The following is a 19764-nucleotide window of genomic DNA, read 5'->3' as shown; positions in this document are numbered from 1 at the left end:
TAGAGAAAGAGAGAGGAAAAGGGGAGAGAAAGAGAGAGGAAAAGGGGAGAGAAAGAGAGAGGAAAAGGGGGAGAGAAAGAGAGAGGAAAAGGGGAGAGAAAGAGAGAGGAAAAGGGGAGAGAAAGAGAGAGGAAAAGGGGAGAGAAAGAGAGAGGAAAAGGGGGAGAGAAAGAGAGAGGAAAAGGGGAGAGAAAGAGAGAGGAAAAGGGGAGAGAGAAAGAGAGAGGAAAGAGGAGGGAGAGAAAGAGAGAGGAAAAGGGGAGAGAAAGAGAGAGGAAAAGGGGAGAGAAAGAGAGAGGAAAAGGGGAGAGAAAGAGAGAGGAAAAGGGGAGAGAAAGAGAGAGGAAAAGGGGAGAGAAAGAGAGAGGAAAAGGGGAGAGAAAGAGAGAGGAAAAGGGGAGAGAAAGAGAGAGGAAACGGGAGAGAAAGAGAGAGGAAACGGGGAGAGAAAGAGAGAGGAAACGGGGAGAGAAAGAGAGAGGAAACGGGGAGAGAAAGAGAGAGGAAACGGGGAGAGAAAGAGAGAGGAAACGGGGAGAGAAAGAGAGAGGAAACGGGGAGAGAAAGAGAGAGGAAACGGGGAGAGAAAGAGAGAGGAAACGGGGAGAGAAAGAGAGAGGAAACGGGGAGAGAAAGAGAGAGGAAACGGGGAGAGAAAGAGAGAGGAAACGGGGAGAGAAAGAGAGAGGAAACGGGGAGAGAAAGAGAGAGGAAACGGGGAGAGAAAGAGAGAGGAAACGGGGAGAGAAAGAGAGAGGAAACGGGGAGAGAAAGAGAGAGGAAACGGGGAGAGAAAGAGAGAGGAAACGGGGAGAGAAAGAGAGAGGAAACGGGGAGAGAGAAAGAGAGAGGAAACGGGGAGAGAAAGAGAGAGGAAACGGGGAGAGAAAGAGAGAGAACGGGAGAGAAAGAGAGGAAACGGGGAGAGAAAGAGAGGAAACGGGGAGAGAAGAGAGGAAACGGGGAGAGAAAGAGAGGAAACGGGGAGAGAAAGAGAGGAAACGGGGAGAGAAAGAGAGGAAACGGGGAGAGAAAGAGAGGAAACGGGAGAGAAGAGAGGAAACGGGAGAGAAGAGAGAAACGGGGAGAGAAAGAGAGGAAACGGGGAGAGAGAAAGAGAGAGAGAGAGAAAAAGGGGAGGGAGGAAGGGGAGAGAGAGAGAGAGAGAGGAAAAGGGAAGAGAGAGAGAGAGAGAGAAAAATGGGAGGGAGGAAGGGGAGAGGGAGAGAGAAAAAGGGGAGGGAGGAAGGGGAGAGAGAGAGAGAGAGAGGAAAAGGGAGAGAGAGAGAGAGAGAGGAAAAGGGGAGAGAGAGAGAGAGAGAGGAAAAGGGGAGAGAGAGAGAGAGAGAGGAAAAGGGGAGAGAGAGAGAGAGAGAGAGGAAAAGGGGAGAGAGAGAGAGAGAGAGGAAAAGGGGAGAGAGAGAGAGAGAGAGGAAAAGGGGAGAGAGAGAGAGAGAGAGGAAAAGGGGAGAGAGAGAGAGAGAGAGGAAAAGGGGAGAGAGAGAGAGAGAGAGGAAAAGGGAGAGAGAGAGAGAGAGAGGAAAAGGGAGAGAGAGAGAGAGAGAGGAAAAGGGAGAGAGAGAGAGAGAGAGAGGAAAAGGGGAGAGAGAGAGAGAGAGAGGAAAAGGGGAGAGAGAGAGAGAGAGAGGAAAAGGGGAGAGAGAGAGAGAGAGAGGAAAAGGGGAGAGAGAGAGAGAGAGAGGAAAAGGGGAGAGAGAGAGAGAGAGAGGAAAAGGGAGAGAGAGAGAGAGAGAGGAAAAGGGGAGAGAGAGAGAGAGAGAGGAAAAGGGAGAGAGAGAGAGAGGAAAAGGGGAGAGAGAGAGAGAGGAAAAGGGGAGAGAGAGAGAGAGAGAGGAAAAGGGAGGAGAGAGAGAGGAAAAGGAGAGAGAAAAAGGGGGGAGACAGAGAGAGAGGAAAAGGGGAAAGAAAGTGAGGAAAAGGGAGAGAGAGAGGGGGGGAAGGGAGAGAGAGAGAGGAAGGGGGAAGGGGAGAGAGAGAGAGGAAAAGGGAGAGAAGAGAGAGGAAAGGGGAGAGAAGAGAGAGAGAGAGAGAAAAGGGAGGAGGAGGGAGAGAGAGAGAGAGAAAAGTGGAGGGAGGAAGGGGAGAGAGAGAGAGAGAAAAAGGGAGGGAGGAAGGGAGAGAGAGAGAGAAAAAGGGGAGGGAGGAGGGAGAGAGAGAGAGAAAAAGGGGAGGGAGGAAGGGGAGAGAGAGAGAGAAAAAGGGAGGAGGAAGGGAGAGAGAGAGAGAGAGAAAAAGGGGAGGGAGGAAGGGGAGAGAGAGAGAGAGAAAAAAGTGGAGGGAGGAAGGGGAGAGAGAGAGAGAGAGAAAGGGAGGGAAGGGGAGAGGAGAGAGAGAAAGGGGGAGAAGGGGAGAGAGAGAGAGAGAAAAAGGGGAAGGGAGGAAGGGAGAGAGAGAGAGAGAGAGAAAAAGGGGAGGAGGAAGGGGAGAGAGAGAGAGAGAGAGAGAAAAAGGGGAAGGAGGAAGGGGATAGAGAGAGAGAGAGAGAGAAAAGGGGAAGGAGAGAGAGAGAGAGAGAAAGGGGATAGAGAGAGAGAGAGAAAGGGGATAGAGAGAGAGAGAAGGGGATAGAGAGAGAGAGAGAGAAAGGGGATAGAGAGAGAGAGAGAGAAAGGGGATAGAGAGAGAGAGAAAGGGGATAGAGAGAGAGAGAGAGAAAGGGGATAGAGAGAGAGAGAGAGAGAAAGGGGATAGGAGAGAGAGAGAGAGAGAAAGGGGATAGGGAGAGAGAGAAAGGGGATAGAGAGAGAGAGAGAAAGGGGATAGAGAGAGAGAGAGAAAGGGGATAGAGAGAGAGAGAGAAAGGGGATAGAGAGAGAGAGAGAAAGGGGATAGAGAGAGAGAGAGAAAGGTGATAGAGAGAGAGAAAAAGGGGATAGAGAGAGAGAAAAAGGGGATAGAGAGAAAAAGGGGATAGAGAGAAAAAGGGGATAGAGAGAAAAAGGGGATAGAGAGAAAAAGGGGATAGAGAGAGAGAAAAAGGGGATAGAGAGAAAAAGGGGATAGAGAGAAAAAGGGGATAGAGAGAAAAAGGGGATAGAGAGAAAAAGGGGATAGAGAGAAAAAGGGGATAGAGAGAAAAAGGGGATAGAGAGAAAAAGGGGATAGAGAGAAAAAGGGGATAGAGAGAAAAAGGGGATAGAGGGGGAGTGTGAAAGTAAACAGTGGGTAGAGTGAGAGAGATAGAAAGATAACGAGGCAATGAGAGAAAAAAAACAGCAAGTGGGGAGAAAGAAGAAAAAGGCAGGGAGAGGAAAGACAGAGTAGACAAGTGAGATACAATGGGGATCAGGGAGATGGGAGAGAGAAAAATGGAATGAGGGGAAAGGGAGGAGGCAAGTTGTGAACACATTTCAAATAGACATCTTCTTGCCTTAACACCAGAAACTCCCACCTTCCCAGCTGCACCAACATTTCCGCACAGGCTATCCTCTGGCCCCTTGGATTATGTGTATAAATTAAAGAACACATCGGCAGCTTTGTGCCACATACACAGCCCCACCAGGAACTACCCTGCGCCAAAACCACCCATCCCATGAAATGTCTTGAAGTGAAAGAATGTGGACTGACCCGTGTCGTATTTTGGCACTGCAGTACTTGAGGCTCTTGTCTGGTTCAACGACCTGCCCGTTCCTCCAGCACTGACCACAAACAAACTTCATCTTCATGCCCAGCGAGGTTACTTTGCCAGCTCCGGATGGCACCTCCAATCAGAACACAGAACTATCAGGGCAGATCCACCAAGCAAAATACAACCAGCATCCCTATCTCAGGGGCACAAAGAGCAGGAAGGTTCCAGCTTCCATCTCTGGGCTGCTGGCTCAGCTGGGGCAGTGAAAGGGATGCAATAACTGGCCTCCATACCTTTAAGGGGAGGGTGGGGTGGGATAACATAGCAACAAAAACTGCCAGCCCTGCTATACTCTGGTCTACTGTACGCAGGAATAGAAAAAGCAACATGCACGAGTGTGTGTTAGAGATCTGTGTACGGCTGTGAGAGAGATGTGTGTGTGTGTGTGTGTGTGTGTGTGTGTGTGTGTGTGTGTGTGTAGGGATATAAATATGTGTGATGTGTATGGCAAGATATCTGCGTGCATGCGCATGAGATGTGTGCGGGGTGGTTAGGAAGATGTGAGAGGTGTGTGTATCATCACTCAAAGATGTATCAGAAAAATATCAAGAAACAGAAAATAAAGAATATCAACATGGATTTCAAAAGGCAAGGTCATGCTTGACCAACCTTATGGGGTTCCTTGAAAACATAACAGAAAGGATCGCAGTGGATGTAATCTATTTGAATTTTCAAAAGGCCTTCATTAAGATACCACATAGTAGACACATGGCTAAGGTCAGAACATGTGGTGTCAGGGGACAAGTAGCAGAATGTATGGTAAGCTGGCTACAAAACAGAGAACAGAGAGGAAGGGTTAAAGATAATTACTGATATTGGCAAAAGATGGCAGTAGTGTTCCAAAGGGATTGGTGCTGGGATCACTGTTATTAACCATTTACATCAATGATTCGGACTTGGTATTGGAAGTGCAATATCAAAATTTGCAGACAACACCAAGTTTGGGGGTGAAGTTAATACTGAAAAAGACTGACAAAATACAGGTAGCAATTAATAAGCTGGCAGAATAGGCATGTAACTGTCAATTACATTTCAATATCGCTAAGTGTAAGGTAGTGCATTTTGCTGCTAAGTGTAAGGAGGCCACACACTCCTTGGAAACCAAGTCTAAATGAGGTAGAGCAGCCAAATGATCTCGGGATACAGATATACAAATCACTAAAAGTAGTGAACACAGGTTAATACAGCCATTAAAAAAAAACAAAGCACCGGGGTTCATTTCTGGAGGGATAGAATTGAAAAGCAGAAAAGTTTTATTAAACTTGTACACAGCCTGGTTAAGCTACACTTGGAGCACTTTGAACATTTTTAGTCTCCATATTATAAAAAGGATATAGAAACACTGGAGAATCAAAAAGGACTTACAAGGATAATACCAGAACAGAGAGGTTGTATCCATCACAAAAGGCTAAACAGGCTGCAGCAATTTTCTCTAGAAAACAGAAGACGAAGGGGTGACCTAATAGAGGTCTTTAAGATTATGAAGGGGTTTAATAGGGTAAATGTAGAAACTACATCTATTGGCAGGGAAGAGCAGAACTGGGGTCAGAAATAAAAGATAGTCACTAATATATCCAATAGGGAATTCAGGAGAAATTTTACTCAGTGATTAGAATGTAGAACTCGCTACCACAGGGAGTGGTTGAGGCGAATAGCACAGATGCAGTAAAGGAGAAGCTAGACAAGTGCATGAGGGAGAATGGAAGAGAAGGATATGCTGATAGGGTGAGATGAAGCAAATAGAGGAGGCTCATGTGCCTGTTTCTGTGCTGTAAATTTTAAGTAATTCTATGAAGTAGATTTCATTGGTTGTTGCACTTGCTACATTACAACAGTGATTACAATTCAAAAGTACTGAATTGGCTGTAAAGGGTCTTGGGATGTTTGGAGGTTGCAGAAGGCACTATCTAAAAATATTCCATAATTCATTCTTCCGTTTGGTTTGCATTCCAAAAAGATAATTTATCGTATTGGGCTAGGCAGGGTGAATTTGGTGGCTGTGCCAACAGCCCCTTGTCAGAAAGTGCTTGCGCATATTGACATCAGGATTGAGCTTGCTTGTTTGCTGTAGAGGCAATTAAAAATCAGAGAGATAATGGTCATTAGGGCACTCGTGTGGCTGGCTGAAGGACAGCATTGGTGGAGAGCTGGAAAGAGCAACAGCCACATTGGGCACAAGTCATGTGGGGGGCAGGGAGGTGTGCATGAAGCGAACATGAAAAAAAAGGAGGGGAAAGGAAAGGAAGCAGATGTACTTCATTTCCTTAAAAGGCAAATAAAACACACCTCAGTGAAAATACAAAGTGAACTTGTGACAGAAGATAGCAGCAAATTCATTCTTACAATAACACCCAATCCAGGTCAAATTTCACAATGTCACCAGGGCTCTAATAAAAATTGATTTTAGTTTAGTTTAGTTTAGAGATACAGCACTGAAACAGGCCCTTCGGCCCACCGAGTCTGTGCCGACCATCAACCTCCCATTTATACTAATCCTACACTAACTCCATATTCCTACCACATCCCCACCTGTCCCTATATTTCCCTACCGCCTACCTATACTAGGGACAATTTATAATGGCCAATTAACCTATCAACCTGCAAGTCTTTGGCATGTGGGAGGAAACCGGAGCACCCGGAGGAAACCCACGCAGACACAGGGAGAACTTGCAAACTCCACACAGGCATTTTAAGGGGCTCCACAGTACATTCATTTATTTCCTATAGTCTGAGTAGCTACTGCAGAAACGTTGGCAACACTTGAACCTGGTGTCAATGATGTTGCTCGATTCCCTCATATGGAGGACAGTCAGATGCAAGGAGTTAGGAATCTTTTAACCCTGAGTACTGGGATCTAGGATCAGCAATCTGGGAATAGGCTAAGTTATTACTTATTACTGAATTCTAAGATTTCACTTAATATCTCATTGCCATCTTATGAGTGGCTTGCAAGTCTCCAACTCTGGCTTCTTGTGCATCCCCAGTTTTCATTACTGCAACATTGGCGGCCATGCTTTCAGCAGCCTAGGCCATGAGCTCTGGAATTCTCTCCCCAAACCTCTCTCTCGCTCTCCTCCTTTAAGCCGCTACTTCTGTGATCAACCTGTCCTACAATCTCCTTAGGTGGCTCAGTGACATATTTTGTTTGATAACGCTCCTGTGAGCACCGTGGGATGTTTTACCATGTTAAAGAAAAAACTTGCATTTATATAGCGCCTTTCATGACCACCAGACATCTCAAAATGCTTTACAGCCAAGGAAGTACTTTTTGAAGAGTTGTCCCTGTTGTAATGCAGGAAACATGGCAGCCAGTATGTGCACAGCAAGCTCCCACAAACAGCAATGCGATAATGACTAGACAATCGGTTTTAGTGATGTTGATTGAGGGATAAATATTGGCCAGGACACTGGGGACAACTCCCCTGCTCTTCTTTACAATATTGCCACAGGATCTTTTACATCCATCCCAGCAAGCAGATGAGGCCTCGGTTTAATGTCTCATCCGAAAGACGGCACCTCCCTCAGTACTGCACTGGAGTATTAATGTTGATTTTTGTTCTCAAGCCCTGGAGCTGGACTTGAAGCTACTCAAGGAGCTATATAAATGCAAGTTGTTGTTGTCATGGATAAATGACCATGAAATTGCTCCTTGCTCTCACCCTAGGTGTTGGCTGCAACTTACCTGTGCTCTGTTTGCACTTGCTTCCACACTCAGCCAGTACTTCGTGGACTCCTGCACAATCTCTTCATGAGTGATCCCTGCGAGATAAAAGGGGAGAACAGGATCACTATAATACCGCTTTGAATAATGAAGCTTCATCAGCTGAAGGTTGGCTGTATGGATGCCGGCACCCTTGCACGAATGGCCAGTCTTCATGTGCGAGTCTCATCCAGGAGAGCATTAACTCTGTTTGTCTCTCCACAGATGTTGTCAGACCCACTGAGCATTTCTAGCATTTTTGGTTTGTATTTCAGATTTCTAGTATCTGCAGTACTTTTGCTTTTGAATGAGCATTGGTAGGCTGTTTCATCATGGAAGACTTCACAGTTGAGCTTCATTCTTGTCCTTACTGGAGATCAGACTTTCCAGCAGGGGCAATGGATAGTGACAAGGGGCAGGAACACAATGGTGTGCTGCTGGCTTGGAACACATGCCAGTGCATTATATCTAATGTGTTACATTTATAACTGGCTGTTGCATCATGGGTTTGCGTCCTAGGGCTGCTGGCCCAATGGGGTGAGAAAGGTTTGGTCAATTCTTTGCATGTTATGCTGCCTGGGGAGAGAAACAGAAGTGCTGGTAATATCCATCTCATCCACGCAGACCCTAATGGATGATCCCACACTCGCAAAACAAAAAACGAACATAGCTTCAGCCTAGATCTTGCAACCCTTCCCAAGAGATGCAAGGTGTGTGTAGGAAAAGCGACTGGTAAGTCAGAATAAAGCATTTCAAAACTGGCAGATATCATTGTTCTCATGAAGATGACAGGTGTTGTTTCTTTATAATTACAGCACAGTGTAGTATTCCACTGCCAAGATTGAGACATGTTTATGAAGCCTGTCCCTTTAAGGTCACAGAGTCTAATTGATGGAAGCAAACAGAGGACATCAGGAGTTTAATTGCTTGGCGAGGGAAATTTGTAGAAAGGCGGCTGCTTGTAAATTTCCAGCACCAGGTCAGGGAAAATAAAAAACAAAGGCACAAAATGGATTGGCTTTTTTTTTTAAAGTTAGTTTTGACCATTTGTAGTGAACACTCTCAAACTTTTAAATATATGTAGATGGGCAGGCAGAAAAAATGCTTAGGTTTTTCTTTGGTGTACCTGAACTTTGTTGCATCACCCAGACCTTGAGCTCGATGAGGCTGTGGGCAAAGTTACAGCTGTCCTCCCGCAGGCACCCATAACGCACCTCGTGACGGCACACATCAAACTGGCAGTGGTCCTGGAACTGGCGGATCTTGGAGTACTTAACTGTTGTGGCACACAGCACGTGGACCAGACACCTGGACCGTAACCACAAAGGGAATAAATACATTCCTCGTAAAAGTGACGTTTCAGTAACATTTAGAACCAATTTCATTCCATTCTAACCCTCAAGCCTATTCCACTATTTAATTTGATCATATCTGACCTGCATCTTAATTCCATCTCCTTGCCTTGATTCTGTAACCTTCAATACCCTTGCCTAAGCTCGTAAAAGCAAAGTTTCAGTAATATTTATAAGCAATTTCATCCCTTTTTAGGAACATAGGAACAGGAATAGGCCATTCAGCCCCTCGAGTTTGCAGCTCCCTTTCATAAGCATGATCACAATACTTTAGTTCCTAATTTAGTCGGTTGGAATTCATCTTTGGATGGGGATGGGCTCTCAGCAGCTGCTTTCTCTTGCCTTTCGCAGCCACGTGGATACGCAGCATTTTCCATCGCTGTTGACCATTCAACTAGATCATGACTGCTCTGTATCTTGACTCCATCTACCTGCCTTTGGATCTGGGGACCAAATCTAGTATTTTCAAGTTCGGGGATGACACAAAACTAGGTGGGAATATGTGTTGTGAGGAAGATGCAAAGCAGCTTCAAGGGGATTTGGACAGACTTCGTGAGTGGGCAAGAATGTGGCAGATGGAATACCATGTGAAAAAATGTGAGGTTATACACTTTGGTAGGAGGAATAGATGTGCAGAGTATTTCTTAAATGGTAAGAGATTAGAAAGTGCAGATGTAAAAAAGGGACCTGGGTGTCCTTATCAATGAGTCACTGAAAGCTAACATGCAGATGCAGCTTTCAATTAAGAAGGCTAATGGTATGTTAGCCTTTATCACAAGAGGATTTGAGTACAGGAGTAGTGAAGTCTTGCTTCAATTGTATAGAACCTTGGTTAGACCGCACCTGGAGTGTTGTGTGCAGTTTTGGTCCTCTTACCTTAGGAAGGATATTATTGCTATGGAGGGAGCGCAACGAAGGTTCACCAGACTTGTTCCTGGGATGGCGGGACTGTCCTATGAAGAGAGATTGGAGAAACTGGGCCTGTATTCTCTAGAGTTTCGAAGAATGAGAGATGATCTCACTGAAACCTACAAAACACTTAAAGGAATAGACAGGGTAGATGCAGCTAAGATGTTTCTCCTGGATGGGGAGTCTAGAACCAGGGGACAATTTCAAAATAAGGGGGAAGTCACTCAGGACAGGGATGAGGAGAAATTTCTTTACTCGGAGGGTTGTGAATCTTCAGAATTTTCTACCCCAGAGGACTGTGGAAGCTCAGTCATTGAGTATGTTTAAAGCAGAGATTGACAGATTTCTAAATACCAATGACATAAGGGGATATGAGGATAGTGTGGGAAAAAGATATTGAGGTGGAAGATCAGCCATGATCATATTAATTGGCAGGGAAAGCTCGATGGGCCAAATGGCCTACTCCTGCTCCTATGTTCCTATGCCTTGGTTTCTTAACCTTTACCTAACAAAAACACATCACTATTTTCTACGAAGGCTGGTTGGGTTCCATTTCCACAGGTTAAAGTCATCCTCTAATTCTGTGCGCTAGTAGCTATTCTAGTACAAAGGAAGTTATGCTAAACTTTTATAACACTGGTTCGGTCTCAGCTGGATTATGATGTCCAATTCTAAGCACCACATTTTTGGAAGGATATCAAGGCCTAACAGAGGGTGCAAAAGGGATTTACAAGAATGGTACCAGGAATGAGGGACTTCAGTTATGTGGGGACATCAGAGAAACTGGGATTTCTTTCCTTAGAGCAGACAGTTAAGAGGAGATTTAATAGAAGTCTGCAAAATCATGAAGGGTTTTGATTGAGCAAATAGACAGAAACTCTTTCTACTGGCAGAAGGGTGGTGGAAGCAGATTCAGTGGCAATGTTCAAAAGAGAATTCGATCAATCTTTGAAGTGAAAAAACTATGCAGGGCTGTGGGGCAAGGGCAGGAGACTGGGACTAACTGAAGAGCTCTTATAATGAGCACAGACACAATAGACTGGATGGCCTCCTTCTGTGCTATTCTGTGCAAACTATTCGAACACACACAGATGGCATCACAGTCTGATCCTGTCCTTGCCCAATATGACCACATGCACATGATCCAGGAGGAGTCACTGCATGGAGCGAGAAGCATGGCTGTTATTTTTTCACCTTGCTATCTCAGGAGCACTAATGAAACTTGCAGCACTCCAGCTGCTGCTCTGACTGCTATCATGTAACTCAACACAAACTAGGACTTGGACTTGGGATCTTCCAGGTCGTACAGCTCCTTCCGTATTTCTTGTGTACTCACTTATTCTCTTCAAAGATGTGTTTAGTTTCTGGATTAGAGCAAACTGATGCGCCGTCCTTAACCTTCTTGCTTATTAACCTGGGCTTGCTGTCAAAACATTCCTGCAACAGAAAGCAAAGACTCATCATCAGAGACTGACACACTATTATTTGAATGGAGGGATGAAGGGATAGATTCTGATTTGACCAACCATTTAAGGGACAGAGATACTGAATACTGCGCCCTTTAAACTTGGCAGTTACTGATTTAAGGACTTGAGGAAAAGGTCAAGAATGAGAAAAGGCAATTTACATCGAAAACACAGTGTGGATCTCTATATGTGATCAGCAACATTTACCAATTACTAACTCCCGAGCTGTAGAGCTCAGATCTGGGATTGAACCTTCAGTTTGTATGGCTCAGAGATGAAGACCTCAGCTCTGCTCTGTAAGAATGGCTTCAGAACAGCCAATATCTCCTCAAGCTGCTATTACATAGAATGTAAGCACAGAAACAGGCCACTCGACACACTTGGTCCATGCCGGTGTTTAAATTCCACACGAGCCTCCTTCTACCCCTTTCCTCTCATCCCATCAGCATAGCTTTCCATTCCTTTCTCCCTCACGTGTTTATTGAGCCTTCACAGTTTATTCCCCATCACTCTTGCTGTAAAGCTACACTCTAAACTCCCCTAATGCCTTTAGCTCCACTGTTTCATCCAGTTAGTTATTCCAAACATTTCTAATTTACTTTTCACTCAGTTAAATTTTTTTTTGTCCTGTTTCCCAACTGACCAAACCAGCCTTGAAGTCATATTCCGATTCACCTTATCCATATCATTTCATGATTATATAAAGCTTGATGTGGTCTCCCCTGAAGCTTCCCTCTGGAGTGTACTAACATTCCGTCATAGGGTGGCAGGATTCCAAGTGCAGGTTGTAACTGTTGCACGATGCAATTAGCAAATGCAAATATTATATTTTCTGACAAGTTATTATTCTCCTTTCCTTTCCAATGGCCTTCCCTGGGCAACAGTAGGAACAGACTTGATGTTGGGTGGTTCTTGTTGGGTGGTGTTCTTGTAAAGGACAGGTCATACCTGAAAAATGCTGGTCTTTTAGATCTAGATGTCTAGAATCCAAGAGGATAGAAGTCATGTTACAGCTACACAAAGTCCTGGTTAGATCACATTTGGAGTTACTGTGAGCAGTTCTGTGCACCACACCTTAGGAAGGATATATTAGCCTTGCAGGAAGTACAGGGTAGATTTACCAGAATGCTATCTGGACTCTAAGGGTTAAATGACGAGGAGAGATGAAACAGACTATGGTTGTATTCCCTGGAGTTTAGAAGATTAAGGGGCGATTTGATTGAAATTTTCAAGATAGTAAGGGAAACAGATAGGGAAGATACAGGGAAACGATTGCTGCTAGTTGGGGAGTCTAGGACTAGGGGGCATAATGTAAAAAATTAGAGCCAGACCTTTCAGGAGTGAAATTAGAAATGCGTGGTAGAAGTTTGGAACTCTCTTCTGCAAATTGCAATTGAGGCTAGATCAATTGTTCATTTTAAATCTGAGATTGATAGATTTTTGCTCACCAAAGGTATTGAGGGATATGGGGCAAAAGTGGGTATATGGAGTGAGGTCGCAGATCAGCCATGATCTCATTGAATGGTGGAAGAGGCTTGAGGGGCTGAATGTTGCTATGTTCCCAGGCCCATGAGTTTACCTCCTAAGGAAGTGCTGAAATATTGACAAATGTAAAAAAAGTCAAGACAGCAGGACTGTTGCTATAGAGATTTATCGATCATGATTTGAGATAGTTCAGTCAAGCAGACGTGAGTAATAGCACGCAGGTAGTGTCAATCACTGAACTGGATGCAAAATCAGGATGAGGAAGGACTTGTTTTTAGTATGGCTTAGAGCCTGAGACTATAGTTCTGAATATTAGCTTTGGGTACATTTGGGTAGACATTCCAAAAGCTCATTTAAAGAATACAGGCTTGACCACACAATACATTTGTATATGTTTGGCATTTGGGCAGAGAAATAGTTTGGTGAAATTTATAATAAGGCGACGAGCATAGATGCCTGTAAGGGGAAGCCAACTAAGTACATGAGCAAGAAAGGAATAGAAAGATATACTGATGAGGTGAGATGAAGATGAGTGGGAGGAGGCTCGTGTGGAGCATAAACACTGGCATGGACCAGTTGGGCCAAATAGCCTGCTTCTGTGCTGTACATTCTATGTAACGGCTCAGTATTACAACAATTTGCATTTATAGAGCACCTTTAAAGAGGCAAAACATCCCAAGGTACTTAGGAAGAGCTCAACCAATAAAAAATTGTCACACTGAGCCACAGGAGGAGATATCAGGGCAGGTTATCAAAAGCTTGGTCAAAGAGGTAGGTTTTAAGGAACATCTTAAAAGGACAAGAGAGAGGCGTAGAGGTTTAGGGAGGAAATTCCACAGCTTAGGGCCCTGGCAGCTAAAAGCACAGCCACCAATGGTGGAGCGATTAAAAATTGGGGATGTGAGAGATGCCAGAACTGGAGGAAGTTAGAGATTGGGACGGGGCAAGGCCAAGGAAGGATCTGAAAGCAAGGATAAGGATTTTAAAACTGAGGCATTAATTTAGCTGGGTACGTGAAGTGATGCTGACTGTTGTCTGGTCTGTGGCGGAACTGCCATTAAAAGACTTGCAAGGGCTATGCCATCTCACCTCACAAAGGAACATGAAGTGGCCAAGATGTTCCTTCAGCAGTTTAATTACTGTGAGGCTGCATCTTGTGTCACCCCCCAGTGGATCGAAGAGTAGCTCGCGGTTTATGGCTCCCTTACGTTCCAGCGTCCAAACATCTATCTCCTCCTGACAGTAGGCAAACGTACACTGATCCCCGTACTTGCAATCCTCCTTACTTGCTATATCTGTGAACAAGCAAAATGGAGAACATCACCTTTATGATTAGATTATGGTGCACATTTTAAACCTGTTCTCTTTCCCCTGCTCTCCCTCAGTTTCCCGATCTCTTTTTGCAGAAGGTACTAATTCTGCTGGAAGCACGACCAGCAATTCTCCAGTATGCTGCCAAGTGGCTATTCTTCATATGTGAGTTTAAGCTGTAAGTGCTGGTAGGCTATTCCACTGTGGAAGGCAGAACAATTTAGCCTCATCCCATCTCTGAGAATACTTAGCCCAAATCTCCTGCAAGTACTGACCCATTTCTGGGCTACTGTCCCCCAACAGCGTCACTCACCAGTAAAAAGACTTGCATTTATATAGCTCCTTTCCTGAGGATGTCCCAAAATGCTTTACAGGCAATGAAATATTTTTGGAGTGTAGTCACTGTTGTAATGTAGGAAATGCAGCAGACAATTTGCACGCAGCAAAATCCCATAAACAGCGATGAAATAAAAGATCTGATCATCTGTTTTAAGGCATTGGTTGAGGGATACTGTCCAGGCATTGGGAAAACTCCCCCCCCGGCTCTTCTTCAAAATAGTGCCGTCATTCTTTTATGTCCATCTGAGTGGGCAGATGGGGCCTTGGTTTAAAATCCTAGCTGAAAGGCAGCACCTCCAACAGTGCAGTATTTCCTCAGTATTGCACTGGGAGCGTCAACCTAGCTTTTGTGCTAGAGTGGGACTTGAACCCAATACCTTCTGACCCAGAGGTGGACGTGCTACCCACTGAGCCACAGGAGGCACTTTGGCCAAGTGGTCATTTTTGCACACCCGAGTCCTGATTGAGTATCAGCAAGTTTTCAGAAAAATCACAGCCAAGCCCCGATCCCAGCATCTCTATAAAGAGTAGATTTCCATCTTGCAGCCAGATGTAAAACTGGTGTTATGGATTAGTGCCCATTATAGAAAATATAATAGAAATCCGGCATTTTCTGTAATGGGCGGCCAACCCACAGCGTCAGTTTAACAGCCAGCTTGAACTCTTGGGGAATCTCTGTACGCAGGCACCCAGTGGTGTCCATATATGATCAGAAGCAACTTTCATTACATATCAACTCCCCAACTGTTGAGCTCAGATCTGGGACCTTATCTGACTCAGACATGGAGATGTCAGTGTTTATGCTCTACATGAGTGTGAGCGCCCTCCCATCCCTCTTCATTTCACCCTATCAGCATAACCTTCTATTCCTTTCTCCCTGATCCGTTTATCTAGCTTTCCTTTAAATGCATCTATGTTATTCGCCTCAACCATTCCCCGTGGTAGCAAATTCCACATTCTAATCACTTTTTGGCGAAAGAAGTTTCTCCTGAATTCCCTATTGGATATATTAGTGATCATCTCATATTTATGGCCCCTAGTTTTGGTCTCCCCCACAAGTTGTACTAAATTACATGCACCTCCATACCTTTACAAATGTAGTAAGGTCCTCTGTAATTATTCTTGGTAGGCCGAGGCCTGATTTTCTTCCATCGTGAGTCTGTTGAAATCTTCAGTCTTCCAATCAAAAGATCTTTTTTACACTTATGTTCCAGGTCAGGGTTATAATTATAATCTAATGCCTTAGCTCCTAGAACAACAAAACCCAAGAGGAGAAAAATTTTGAGGCAAATTAGGATGATAGGCCAAGGCAGACGAACTGGAATAGACAAACCGTTTTAAGTGGATTTGCTCCTGTCTTTCCCCCCCCCCCTCTTTCTAGTTGACTGATTCATTCAATTTTAATTTTCTTGCTGCTTTTGATCTGCCTATTTTGTTTTCTCCTGTCTCCGAGGGACATAGACTGCTCTAGCTCACCAACACCGAGGCCATTACAGCCCTACATGGCTGAGATCAGTTAACTTAAACCAGACCAGGGTTTAAACCTTGGTTCTTCCTTTTCACATTAACATTCACCCCATCTCCTTCTAGTCACCTGCCATTCCCAGATAAGCTCTGGGGCATTTCCAAGCTAATAATGCTTCTAGTAATCATAAGGGAATACACGAGAGTGATCCAAAGCAATGCCAACCATCCCTTCTTCCGGTCTGAGGAAGCTGCTCAGCCTCCAATTTCTCGAATGGCAGAACTAGTATCAAATACCAATAGGAGAGCTTCAATGAAACCCACACTTCAGCACTCTGTGGCCAGGCAAGCTGGAGTTCCCTCCTCTTCCACTATAACACTTCCCCTTGTTTCCTATCCCAGGAAAAAGGTCACCTGCCCACCATGAGATGCACTGCTACCGAAGACTTGATGGCCCTGTCAGGTAAACGTCCAAATAGATGTCTTAGGTTTCCCTGTCATGCCTGAACGTTCACTTCAGCCTTGGAATGATGGGCACTCAAATCTGACAGGGAAATGACAGCTGCTTAGCCGAAACAGCTAATCCTGTCTGCAGCAGACAATCCCTGTGGGTGAGCACGAGGCTGGAGAACAGCTCACGGCCTTGGGAGGAGAAGCCAGGAGGAGTGGCAGCTATTTGGATTTCTATCTGAGGAGTTCCCTTTACCTGTTTTCATGAAGCAGCTGAGGCAAGCCTGACGCAGGTCATGTGTGTCGCTGAGTGGGTTTTTCGTCAGTGGCGATGGGGACAGAAATGATCCACTGCCTCTTCGTGCTATTCCCAGGAGCATCGAGGGATTGCTGGAGGAGCACATAGTTTGCTTACCCTGCTGTACAAAGGAGGAGGTAGCAGTCAAGGAAAGAGCAAGGTTCTGTATCATCTTACTTGCTGGATAAAAGTGATGAATTAAAAAGAAAATCCCTCATCAACCATTTACCATCCTGTCTTTAGGGCACAGTCTCTGTGATGGACTGCAGTTCCCTGGGTTCGGATAAAAAGGTCACCGACCTGAAACATTAACTCTCTTTCTTGCGCCACAGATGCTGTCAGACCTGCTGTGTTTTTCCAGCATTTTCTGTTTTTATTACTGTTCCATGGGTGCCCTGCTATCCTCCAGTAGCTCACACAGCAGCCATCATTATCAGTGCAACTCTTCATCAGCCCTGAACATCATTACCTAACAAAAATCGATCAATCTCAGTTTTGAAATTTCAAATGAACTCCTAGTCTCAGCAACTCCCGATCACTATCTAGTGCCTTTTGCTAGAAAGCAGTAAATATTGGCCCTCGCTGTCAAAGCCCAGGCATGGCACATGTCCACTTGGGCCAAGGTTACAGGAGGACTGGACTCCAGCACAGCTTAGTACCTTCAGGAAAAGGAGAGGGACGACGACGTGCAGAACGATATGGAAAGCATGTGGAGATTAAGTAAGAGCAACAGTATGAGGTTTATACAGTGCTTTCTGGGCCAAGTGTCAGTATAGCTGCAATAAGAAAGGTGTGAGTGAAGGTTTCAGACTCACCAATGCAAAGCTGCTTGATGTGCTCTGATTGCTGTTTGGTGTCATTGGTCTCGAAGCTGGTGAAGCACAAAAAAAAAATCATCGTTTTTACCCTTTATTATTAATGCTGCATCTTTTAAAAACAAGAAAAGTGACAGAGACTCATTTCCTCTCCCTCCAGCCAAAAAACAATTACTCAGATTTTACAGCAGGCCACTCAGCCCTACAGGTCCATGCCAGTTATGTTCCACACGAGTCCACTCCCACCCCTCTTCATCTCGTCCTACCTTCCTATTCCTTTCTCCCTCATAAGAACTAGGAGTAGGCAATTCAGCCCCTCGAGCCTGCTCCACCATTCAATACGATCACGGCTGATCTCATCTCGGCCTCAACTCTACGTTCCTGCCCTTTCTCCATGACCCTTCAACCCATTACTAATTAAAAATCTGTCTATCTCCTCCTTAAATTTGCTCAATGTCCCGGGATCCACCGTGCTCTGGGATAGTGAATGCCACAGACTCACGACCCTTTGAGAAGTAATTTCTCCTCATCTCTGTTTTAAATCTGCTACCCCTTATCCTAAAACTATGACCTCTTGTTCTAGATTGCCCCAGCAGAGGTGCCCCACTAGAAGAAACATCCTCTCTACATCTACTTTGTCAATGTCTTTGTCTAACTTCCCATTAAATGTATTGATGCTATTCACCTCAAATACTCCATGTTTCACATTCTCACCACTCCCTGGGTAAAAAACCACTTCATCAGGTCTTCTCTTTTCCAGAGAAAAGAGCTCCAGCCTGTTCAGATGTCTCGACAGTTTGAACCTCTCAGTTCTGGAAGCAGCGTTGCCCACCGAGGTTATGTTTGAGTGGCTGTGTACCTGGCTTCTTCCACATCATGGATGATATGATATGCAGAGTATTGGCAGGTAGGTTTTGGGCCTACAATTCCTTGCCTGGTGATGTGCTGATCTCAACTCTGCACTGAAAGAAGGAACCACTTCACCACAGGGTGGCTCAATCCAGGGCACTCACCGCCACCAGACTGCTCCTACACAACTCCCAAGAGCCAGGGCCCAGCTCGAGGTTCCCAGCCCGTCCTCTCACCCAGACGAAAATGAACATTAAAAGAGAAGCCTGGATATGCGAGCTGACAATTCCAGTTAGGAACAGGAGTAGGCCATTCAGCCCTTCGAGCCAGTTCTGCCACTCTGTTAGATCATGACTCATCTGGATTCAACTCCCATCCATCTGCCTTGGCCAGCAAAAAAATTATCGATCTTTGATTTAAAACGATTAATTGAGCTAGCATCTACTCCTTGTGAGAGAGTTCCACACTTCTACCACCCTTTGTATGAAGAAGCATATCTTATCTTCTCTCCTGAATGGCCTAGCTCTGATTTTAACATTATGTCCTCTAGACTCCCCCACCAGCAGAAAAAGTTCTCTCTCTCTCTAACCCATCAACTCCTTTCAAAATCCAAAAACTTCAATCAAATCACCTCTTCACCTTCTGTATTCCAGGGAATACAAGCCTGGTGTAAATAATTTCTCCTCATAATTTAACTCTTGGAGCCCTGGTAACATTTTGGTGAATCTGCACTGTATTCCTTCCAAGGTCAACATCCCCTTTCTGAGGTGAGCTGCTCAGAACTGTAAATAGTACAATTCACAAAGTCACTAACGTATGTCGAAGATTTTTTCACAAACTATGCAGACTAGTCGATTACACAGAACCATCTGGTTCACTAATGTCCTTTAGGGACAGAAATCTGCCGTCCTCACCTGGTCTGGCCTACATGTGACTCCGACCCACATCAATGTGGTTGACTCTTAACTACCCTCTGAAATGGCTTAGCAAGCCACTCAGTTATGATGAGCAACAAATGCTGGCCTTGCCAGTGATACTACATCCCATGAAAGAATTTTTAAAAAGCACAGATGCCAATGGGTTAAAAATGAGTAAACTTTTACCAGGCCGAGATTCCATTCCAGGGAGTAGGTCCAAGGAATGTAAACTATTCACAATTGTGTTCGGACCGATGTTGTCCAGGGTGTCCATCTTCTGGATAGGAAGCATGGGATAGCCTGATGGGAGCGAAACATTTGGGCCAATGTTGCTCTTCACGGCAGATGGGAGCACCGAAGTACCAGTGGGAAAGACGGCAAGCAGCCTCGACACGTCATTGGGTAGGTTGGTCGGAAAAGTCCCAGCCACTGATGTCTGTGAAATAAAGCAGGAGACTGACAAAGGGGCGCCCATCTTATACAGCACAAGATTTTAATTGGCGTTATCAACGGGAAATAAAAGTCAGGCGAGATGTAAAACTAGTGCCCGTAAAAGCAAAAACTAACCACAATCTGCACAAGAGCTTTCGCCTCAATAACAAGTCACTGCACTTCAAAAAGAATTCATTTAATGTGAAACCACTGCCCATAGCCTACTCACACAAATCTCACCCCCTCCTCAACTACCTCCACTGGGTCCTCACCCTCCAGCACATCGTCCTTGTCCCAGTTTAAAACCCCCACCCTACCTTTGCAAACT

General features: G+C 45.0%; 1 protein-coding gene across 3 annotated transcripts in view; it reads right to left on the bottom strand.

Annotated features, from left to right (window-relative positions):
• The window catches only part of zc3h7bb (zinc finger CCCH-type containing 7Bb), a 107729-nt gene that overhangs the window by 30960 nt on the left and 57005 nt on the right, over positions 1-19764 (bottom strand). Inside the window, exons 10-18 of one of the 3 annotated variants that reach the window (XM_068019430.1) lie at positions 19191-19440; positions 17239-17294; positions 16382-16544; positions 15299-15460; positions 13651-13856; positions 10947-11047; positions 8476-8657; positions 7332-7408; positions 3589-3722 (exon numbers count right to left, since the gene is read on the bottom strand). In XM_068019430.1, coding sequence (XP_067875531.1) covers positions 3589-3722; positions 7332-7408; positions 8476-8657; positions 10947-11047; positions 13651-13856; positions 15299-15460; positions 16382-16544; positions 17239-17294; positions 19191-19440 — 1331 coding nt within the window. The remainder of the gene's footprint in view (positions 1-3588; positions 3723-7331; positions 7409-8475; positions 8658-10946; positions 11048-13650; positions 13857-15298; positions 15461-16381; positions 16545-17238; positions 17295-19190; positions 19441-19764) is intronic. The other 2 variants (XM_068019431.1, XM_068019432.1) reach the window with 2 other exon arrangements.

Source organism: Heterodontus francisci, chromosome 41, assembly GCF_036365525.1.
Source record: "Heterodontus francisci isolate sHetFra1 chromosome 41, sHetFra1.hap1, whole genome shotgun sequence".
Classification (NCBI taxonomy): Eukaryota; Metazoa; Chordata; class Chondrichthyes; order Heterodontiformes; family Heterodontidae; genus Heterodontus; species Heterodontus francisci.
Note: the sequence above shows the minus strand (reverse complement) of the source record. Positions and strands in the feature narration are given on the sequence as shown.